This window comes from Hibiscus syriacus, unplaced genomic scaffold (assembly GCF_006381635.1).
Source record: "Hibiscus syriacus cultivar Baekdansim isolate YM2019G1 unplaced genomic scaffold, ASM638163v2 tig00116939_pilon, whole genome shotgun sequence".
Lineage (NCBI taxonomy): Eukaryota > Viridiplantae > Streptophyta > Magnoliopsida > Malvales > Malvaceae > Hibiscus > Hibiscus syriacus.
In genome coordinates this window covers 935,212-944,671 of record NW_024063477.1, presented here as the reverse complement: position 1 = coordinate 944,671, position 9,460 = coordinate 935,212, and the positions used below count along the sequence as shown (strand labels likewise).

Below are 9,460 nucleotides of genomic sequence, written 5' to 3'. Positions count from 1 at the left end.
ATTTAGTACATTGATTTGGGCTACAAAGTTTTGGCCTTGTATATTTTTTCCATTTCTCGCATTATAGATTAGATTGAGTGATTATAAGATAATATATGTTCGAAATACTCTCAATCATTTGATAATGAACGTTCAAATACTTCTGCAAATGACATGTTTGAATTCAAGACTTTTAAAGATAAAAACTATCCATGTAATAATTGATATTGCTTGAGTTGTGCAACATAGAGAAATTATAAATAAATAAGGGTAAACTACACGTTTAATACCTAAATTTATCCTTACATATCCAGTGAACCCAAAGATTTCACTCCTTTCTTTTCAGCCATTCAATTATCTAATCAAGAGAATGATTTACCATGATTTTAATCACAAATCTTGAAGATAAATGCTATATCTTTATAGGTTACTTCTGAAAACTATCGACTCTTTGTCGGTTTTTTCGATAAACTTCTTCACTTACTGGATAAAATTATTATAATCTCTGAGCCAATTACAATGCGTAGACAAGACTTCTGACAAACCTATATAATTTATGAGAAAGTAAAATATAATATTTAACGATCAGAATTATTTAACATGCTATGAGTAGTCATTGTTATCCTATCAACTTTCTTATCTTCTTCACTCTTATCTTCCCCTTACGTTTCCATGTCTCTCACAAATAAACATTGACCAACGATCATTATTTATATCTTTATCGATTATAACTATCTATCTAAATCATAAATGTAGGACTGATGGAAGAAATTACAGAATGTTTATAAATCATGAATGATGGTTGAGTAAAGTAAATTATGAACAAAACTTGCCTAAAACCTTGGGTTTGTTCATTACTGATACATAAATGAAACTTGAAATCTCAGCCATGCAATAATCTAATAGGCTTAGGGCAAAAGACACAAGAACATGTGGCTAGGGAACAAAAACAACAATGTCAGAAAGTGATTTAAAATCTCATCTTGGATCTCCTCTGACTACATAAAATAAAGCTCAAGATCTGCCAGAAAAATCCCAAGCTCTCCTCTTATCCATTGCTTCATTTCATCACTTTGATCTCAGACCAAAGCTTGTCTCTATCGAATCCCAAGGTGCTTTTCCACCTCAGTCTGTTGCTGAAACACAAACATTGCAGTGGAGTTTGCCCATCAGGTAATAACATGGTGTCTGAATTCATGGTTATATACTTCTAAACATTGTGGAACAAACAGAAACCTGAAAATGGTTAAATCCTGTTGGAAGCCATCTATTGAGTGTGATTCTAGAGGGTGCCTTGATGGCTTGTTGTGGTATAAAGATTTGGGGCAACATGTTTATGGAGATTTCTCGATGGCAGTGATTCAAGTCAATAGTTTGTTGGAGGATCGAAGCCAACTCCAATTGAGGTTGTTGAGTTCGAGTCGTTTTGGTCAGTACGTGACTGTCATCGGTGTGTATGATGGACATGGTGGACCTGAGGCTTCCAGCTTCAGCAATGACAACCTTTTTTGCAATTTTAAGTGTAAGTCTATTTCTGTGCTGTTCCTTCAAATATGAACTTGGCAACAGAAAGGCTTATTATGTTTCCCTTGATGTGCAGCACGTGTCTGAGAATCAAGACATATCGATAAATGATCTCATAAAGGCTTTCTTGGTGACAGAAGACGAATTTCTTTCCCTTGTGAGGAAACAATGGCTCGTTAAGCCGCAAATGGCATCGGTCGGATCGTGCTGTTTGACGGGAGTGATTTGCAATGGGCTGCTATACATTGCACCCGCCGGTGATTCCAGGGTAGTCCTAGGCAGATCAGTAAGCGGAACTAACTGGCAATGCAGTTATCAACCGAACAAAATGCGAGTTCCAGTACCGTATGAGACGAGCTACGGTAGTTGCATTCCAATGATCCACATATTGTTGTGACAAAACACAAAGCCTGGCGTGTTAAGGGCCTGATTGTTAAAATGTATAATTTGGATAATACTGAATATACTTCATTTCTCATACCAGTATATGATTACAAACTAAAGTATTTATACAGCAGCTAGGAGTCTAACTACCCACTAACTAACTAACAAATTCTCTAACTGTACAAACAGAATAATTTCCTGCAACTACTCTCTACACTCCCCCTCAAGTTGAGGGATTAAAACATTTTTCATCCCCAGTTTGCCCATCAAATAATTGTGTTGTTGTAATCCAAGTGCTTTAGTTAATATGTCTGCAAGCTGTTCTGAAGATGATACATACTCGGTCTTGATCATTCCTTCTTGTATCTTTTCTCTAACAAAATGGCAATCTATATCAATGTGCTTAGTCCTTTCATGAAAGACTGGATTTGCTGAAATTTGCAAAGCTGCTTTACTATCACTATACAACTTTGCTGGTTTCGAAAGGTCAGTTTGTAGCTCCTTTAAAATGCCATTTAACCATACTACTTCAGCTGCAACAACCGCCATACTTCGATATTCAGCTTCGGCTGAGGATCTTGCTACCGTATTCTGCTTCTTTGATTTCCAGGATATCAAAGAATCACCTAACTTTATACAAAAACCAGTAACTGATTTTCTTGACATAGGACATGAAGCCCAGTCTGAATCACAATATGCCAACAACTGATTTTTGCTTGCTTTCTTCAACAGAATCCCCTGACCTGGTTCCTTCTTCAAATATTTGACAACTCTCAATGCTGCCTCTAAATGTGTTCTCTTTGGTTGTTGCATAAATTGACTAAGATGATGCACTGCAAATGTAATATCTGGCCGAGTATGTGTCAAGTATATTAATCTTCCAATTAACCTTTGAAATGTTGACTTTTCTTCAACCAATACTTCATCTCCCTCTTGCTGCAAATGCTCATCATATTCTGTGGAAGTAAGCTTCAAATTATGCTCCAAAGGAGTCATGGCTGGTTTAACTCCTTCAAGACCAGTCTCCTTTAGCAGCTCTAGAGCATATTTCCTTTGATTCAATATGATTCCTTCCTTTGACCTCAAAACCTCAAACCCCAAGAAATATTTCAACTCTCCCAGATCTTTCATCTTAAAGTTGTAATTCAAATATATCCTTCAGCTCATTAATCAAGGCTGAATCATTACCAGTTAAAAGGAGATCATCTACATAAATGAGCATCACCACCAATTTTTCACCCTCCTTTTTTGTGAACATCGAATAGTCAAACTTGCTCTGCTGATATCCTGCAGCTACCAATGCTTCAGTAAGTTTTAAATTCCATTATCGTGAAGCTTGCTTCAAACCATAAAAAGATTTTTGCAACCGACAAACCATATTCTCCCCCTGGCTGCTAAAACCTTCGTGCAATTTCATGTAGATTTCTTCAAATAAATCACCTTGCAGAAATGCATTGTGCACATCCATTTGAAAAAGAGACCAATCATACATAGCAGCAATGGCCAGAACTGTCCGTACAGTGACTAACTTCGCAACAGGGGAAAATGTTTCAACAAAATCAACACCCTCCCTTTGATTGTAACCTTTAGCAACAAGACGTGCTTTAAAACGCTCAATTGTACCATCAGCTCTATACTTGACACGAAATACCCATTTGCAACCAATGGGATTCACTCCTGGAGGTAAAGATACTACAGACCAAGTACCATTGTTTTCTAAGGCTTGAATTTCCTCTTGCATGGCTTTAATCCAAATCGGGTTTAAAATGGCTTCAGAATAGGATTGTGGTTCAACAATGGAGGAAGTGGTGGCAAGAAAATGTTGAGTATGAATAGGTAAATGAGCATAAGAAACATTATGAATAAGAGGGTACTCACAGGTGGAAATAGAAGAAGAAGAAGACTGATTGGAACGCACATAATCGTGTAGCCATGTAGGAGGTCTAGATGCTCGAGAAGACTTACGTAATGGAATAACTGAAGGTTCCAATGATTCGGATAAAACTGGTGAGGAAGAATCACCAAGAGAGACAGGAGGTTGAGACAAAACCAAGAATTCAGAATCATCCTTATAAGATTGAGTAGGAAAAAAGGAATCAGATGATTGAGGAAACCTAAAAGGAAAAACAGATTCATGGAAAACAACATCACGATTGACAAAGAAAACTTTTTTTCAAGATCAAATAGAAGATAGCCTTTTTGAGTGGACGAATAACCAAGAAACACAGAAGGAATGGCTCTCGAAGCAAACTTGTCAGTTACATGAGTTTGAGTTGCATAAGCAAGACACCCAAATATACGAATATGAGACAAGGAAGGGGGCTTTTTATACAACAATTCGAATGGAGTAAGCCAAGACAAAATAGAAGAATGCAACCTATTTATTAGATAACACGCAGTAAGGACACACTCACCCCAAAATTTTAAGGGAACTTTAGAATGAAAACGGAGGGCCCGAACAACCTCAAGTAAATGTCTATGTTTACGCTCAGCTACCCCATTTTGCTGAGTACGAACACAACTCGATTGATGAATTATGCCAAGAGAAGAAAACAAAGGAGAACAAACCGAATTGAAGAATTCAGACCCATTATCACTACGAATTATCTTAACAGAAGTAGTGAACTAATTTTTAATCATGAGGAACAAGGCTTTTAAATGAAGAACAACATCCGTTTTAAGTCTTAATAAAAACACCCAAGTCATACGACTGAAATCATCAACAACGGTAAGAAAATAACGATGTCCACTATGAGTAGAATACCCAAAGATCAATATGAATTAATGCAAAAGGATTATCCGTTCTAGAGGTACTTAAAGGAAATGGCAAACGTGTTTGTCGAGCCATAGGACACACTGAACAATGTTGTACATCACTAGAATTGAATTTGACATACTGAAGAACAAGCAATTTGTGAATTTTATTAATGGCAGCATGCCCAAGCCTAGCATGCCAAAGTTCAGTAATGGTAGAAGAATGATGATCAACAAGCTTACAAACTGAGGAATTTGAAAAAGAAGAATCATGAATAGAAGATGAACTCAAACCCGATGATGCAAAAGAAGACTCGAGCAAGTAAAGACCTCCATGTTCCTTACCAATCCCCTTGATCTTTCCACTGGAGATGTCCTGCAGGATGCAAAATGCAGGATAAAACAAAACAACACACTGAAGCTCACTTGTCAGTTTAGTGATTGACAGAATGTTATTTATAAATTCAGGGACATACAAAACATTGTGAATGATGTAGTTATTTTTCAGAATGTAAGAACAAGTATGGGTAATAAGAGCCTTTTTACCATTAGGAAGATGAACAAAATGATTCTTTGAAGCACACGCAACAGGATTTATCAAGCAAGAGAATTCAAAAGTAATGTGATCAGTAGCACCAGTGTCCAAGATCCAATGAATGAAAGAATCAGTACCTGAAGTTTGTCCCACAAAATTAACAGAGGGCTCAGAAGTAGGGGTTTGATGTAACAGACTCAGTATCTGGTTTTACTGTTCTTGAGTAAAGACTGGAGCAGAGGGCATATGAGGAGCTGAAGCAGTAACAGGTTCTTCAAGCTGACCAGTAAGAGCAGCTGAAGCATCCTTCTTTTGATTGAATTTGAAGTCAGTAGGGAACCCAATCAATCGATAACATTGGTCCTTTTTGTGCCCTTTAATCTTACAATGGTCACAAACACCATTGAACCGACGCCGACCAACACTGCCAGGAGATGCAGAGACATTAGAATAGAAAGCAGTAGAATCAGTTAATGAAGGTATACCAGTAAAGTGAGATCGTTGAGACTCCTCTTGAACCATCATCGAATAAGCCTGATTAACGCTTGGTAATGGCTATATCAGAAGTATCTGACTACGCACAGCAGAGTGTGATTCATTCAAGCCCATCAAGAACTGGAAAAGGCATTGCTGGAGAGCATTAGCAGTGTTTTGCTGGGCATTAGCACAATCGCACGAAGGAAGAGGCACCAAAGCACCGTATTCATCCCAGAGAAGCTTCAACTTTGTAAAGTATGACAAAATTAAAGAATCGCCTTGGACGAGGGTTGCAATCTCTCTGTGCAAAAAATAGACCCGAGAACCATCAACCTTGTCGAACCTTTCTTTCAAATCAGACCACACAAGAGCAGCGCTGGAGGTAAAACAATTCCAGTAAAGATCTTTGCTGACTGAATTGATTAACCACGAAAGAACAATTGCATTGCATCTATCTCATTGTGGTTGAAGTTGCTCCACAAAATTAGACCGACGACATACGCCGTCAATAAACCCTAATTTGTTCTTCGCAAGCAGAGAAATCCACATCGATTGACTCCAAATACTATAATCATGGACGCCAGTGAGTTGATGAGAAACGAGAAGAGCACCTGGTGTATCAGACGGGTGTAGATACAAGGGATGCGTGAAATCAATCTCTGAAATGTCCTGTGGAGGCATCACGAAGAAGAATCGAAGAGATAAGGAAAAAAATCGTAGAACGGGAAAGGGAAACGAGAAATGAAAAATGGGACTAGTAAAGCAGAAGCCCAATAACCCAATAGCCCAGAAAGAACCTTCCTGATACCATGTTAAAATGTATAATTTGGATAATACTGAATATACTTCATTTCTTATACCAGTATAAGATTACAAACTAAAGTATTTATACAGCAGCTAGGAGTCTAACTACCCAGTAACTAACTAACAAATTCTCTAACTGTACAAACAGAATAACTTCCTGCAACTACTCTCTACACTGATACAGGTTTCAAGATTCATTGGTGATGCATATTTAAAGAAGACAGAATTCAACAAAGAGCCTCTCCTGCCTAAATTTAGACTTCCCGAATCCTTTCAAAAGCCGATCCTCAGCGCCGAGCCATCATTGTCAATACATAAACTCCATCCAGAGGACCAGTTTCCCGTATTCACTTCGGACTGTCTCTGGGAACACTTGAACAACCAGGAGGTTGTCAAAATTGTCTAGACTAGGCCACGAAATGTAAGTTTTCGAGTCCGACACCTCCCGCACCATCATGTTCCTTGTGTAGTTCCGAGTCCGTCGGTGTCATCCTTGGTCTCCGGTGGCGGCGGCACATGAGGAGGTGAGGCGGTCAAAGTTTCCGATTTGTTGAAATCGAGCTCTCCGCCGTTCAAAAATTTGAACCGAGCTTTGTAAGTACCTCGAAATCGCTCAAAATAATTTTTAGAAATTTTTATGTGAATTTTACGATGCCGGAGAAGGTCCCACGCACTGCCACTACGCATGGAGAAGGTTTAAAAACCGGTTTGACCGGTTCCAACCCGACCCGTTGACCCGACCCGTTAATCGTTGACCGTTGACCGAGTGTTAGTTTTGTAATTATTTTTAAAATGGTGTTATTTTCGTAATTATTTTTAAAATGGTGCTATTTTCGTAATTATTTTTAAAATGGTGCTATTTTCATAATTATTTTTTAAAAATAGTGTTATTTTCGTAAATATTTTTAAAATGGTGTTATTTTCGTAAATATTTTTAAAAGAGTGATAGTTTCTTAAATATTTCTTAAAAGGGTAATAATTGTGTAAAATGGTTGATCATCTGTTGACCACTTTTGACAAGAACTTTCACCGGATTTGGCTGGCCATTAAACGACCATTAATCTTTTCCAAGTATACATATCCTGATATTTTTCGACGTCTCGAATCCATTTTGGGATCCGTTTTGCCAAATTCGAACCCGAAAGCCTCCAAATCGTCATTCAAACCCGTTGACTTTGATTTTGACCAAGAATTCAAATTTCTAGAAGGTCATATTTTATGTTTTTCAACGTCCTGAATCTGATTCCGAAGTCGTTTTGCCAAATTATGACCCGAAATCCCCAAATCGAGCATGTGAACCCAAAAGGCTTAGTATTTTAGTATTTTGATTATTTATCTGAGATTTGGTCAAGGAATTGATTTAGTAAAATATTTTATGAAGGTACTCGTGTTTCACCTGAGTGAGGATCAGTTAGGTCCGGAGTTGTCCCTTCGTCAGATCAGTCCGAATCGCGTACTACGAGAATTACCCATAGGTTTCGTATATTATTTTTAATCAAGGTTAAGATTATTTATATTAGGATTCAATATGGATTTTTCCAATTCGTAGGATCTGGCTCTACAACAGAACGTGATCGACAGACCTAGTAGTAGGCTTCCCTATCTGATTTCTCAGACTGTTACAGATGTGTTTCCTGACAGTGTTATCTTACAGTTTTAAACTATATATCTGAATTGTTTTATATTATGAGGATATAATATATTTTATGAGAAAATATATGGTGTTCTGAATAATGTTTATTTAATGTCTGATTTACCGTATATTTCTGATATGGTTTATAGTTATAGTATTTTTGTACATGATTTCTAAATATGAAACATTTCCATATTTAATGGATTAATTATCTTTTTTTACTCCAATGCATACATGTTTATTTTTTTCATTGGGGGTATGATTGAAGGAAGTATTATCAGGTCTCTTTGCTGTATGCAAAGGTAAGCCATACAGTTTCCCATGTCCCTTTGATGTGTGCAAAGGTAACCTTACAGTTTCCCAGGTCCATTTTGTGTGCAAAGGTAAGACTTACAGTTTCCCATGTCCCTTTTGTTGTGTGCAAAGGTAAGCCTTACAGTTTCCCAGGTCCCTTTGCTGTGTGCAAAGGTAAGCCTTACAGTTTCCCATGTCCCTTTTGTTATGTGCAAGGGTAAGCCTTACAGTTTTCCTAGGCTCCTCTGCTTTGTGCACAGGTTAAGCCTTACTGGTGTACAGGTGGAGTACGGTTCGGGCGAACCTACACATTTTGATGATTGGTGGGGGTAGTGCATATTATTAAAATTTATTTGATAAATTGTTTTTTTATCTGAATTATTTTGATATGTATGTTTTTATACACTATATGGAGCACACTGGGCTTTTTAGCTCATTCTGTAAATTTTAACCTTTTTCAGATCAAAGCAGACAGTAAGCTAGTAGATTTGGCATCAGGAGAGATCAACTACTTTTACTTTTGTATGAACGAATAACTCTACCTGTTTTCAGTTGTGTATGGTGACATGTATTTTGCTATTATTTTGGATATAATTGTATTATCAATATTTTGTTCCGTATTACTTTTAATAGTTTATAAGTTTCTTTTTAAATATAAAAAGAATCTCTGAATTGGATATGTGACCACTTAGGTTTGGGTCTAACTTACAAACCGGGTCTGGGGGTTACATGAAATGATAAAAGTTAATTAAAATGGTTGTAGTTGAGTTTAATGGTATGAAAGGAGTTTTATATGAGGAAATTTAATGAAAAGTTGTGGAATTTTGGGTGAAACCAGTTTATTATTGACATGTATACCGATACACTATGAATGGGCACCGATGCACTAAGACAAAAATTTGAAGGTGGATCGATGCATTAAGGGGTGCATCGATGCATGGGAATTTCAAACCTAATTTAGTTACCGATGCACCTATAGTGCATCGATACACTCCTAAAGGAATTTAGGAATATGAGTTTATTAAATTCCTTTAAGTTAATAACATCGAAGTATAAGGTTTAGGCTTCTAATAATC

At 37.1% G+C, this 9,460-nt stretch overlaps 1 protein-coding gene across 1 annotated transcript; it reads left to right on the top strand.

Annotated features, from left to right (window-relative positions):
* Positions 1-909: 909 nt before the first annotated feature.
* On the top strand, positions 910-1,900 carry LOC120188240 (probable protein phosphatase 2C 38). The gene is made up of 4 exons (XM_039191729.1): positions 910-944; positions 1,063-1,152; positions 1,212-1,433; positions 1,549-1,900. Exons 1-4 carry the CDS (start codon positions 910-912, stop codon positions 1,898-1,900), a joined length of 699 nt encoding a protein of 232 aa, XP_039047660.1.
* The last annotated feature ends 7,560 nt before the right edge of the window (positions 1,901-9,460 follow it).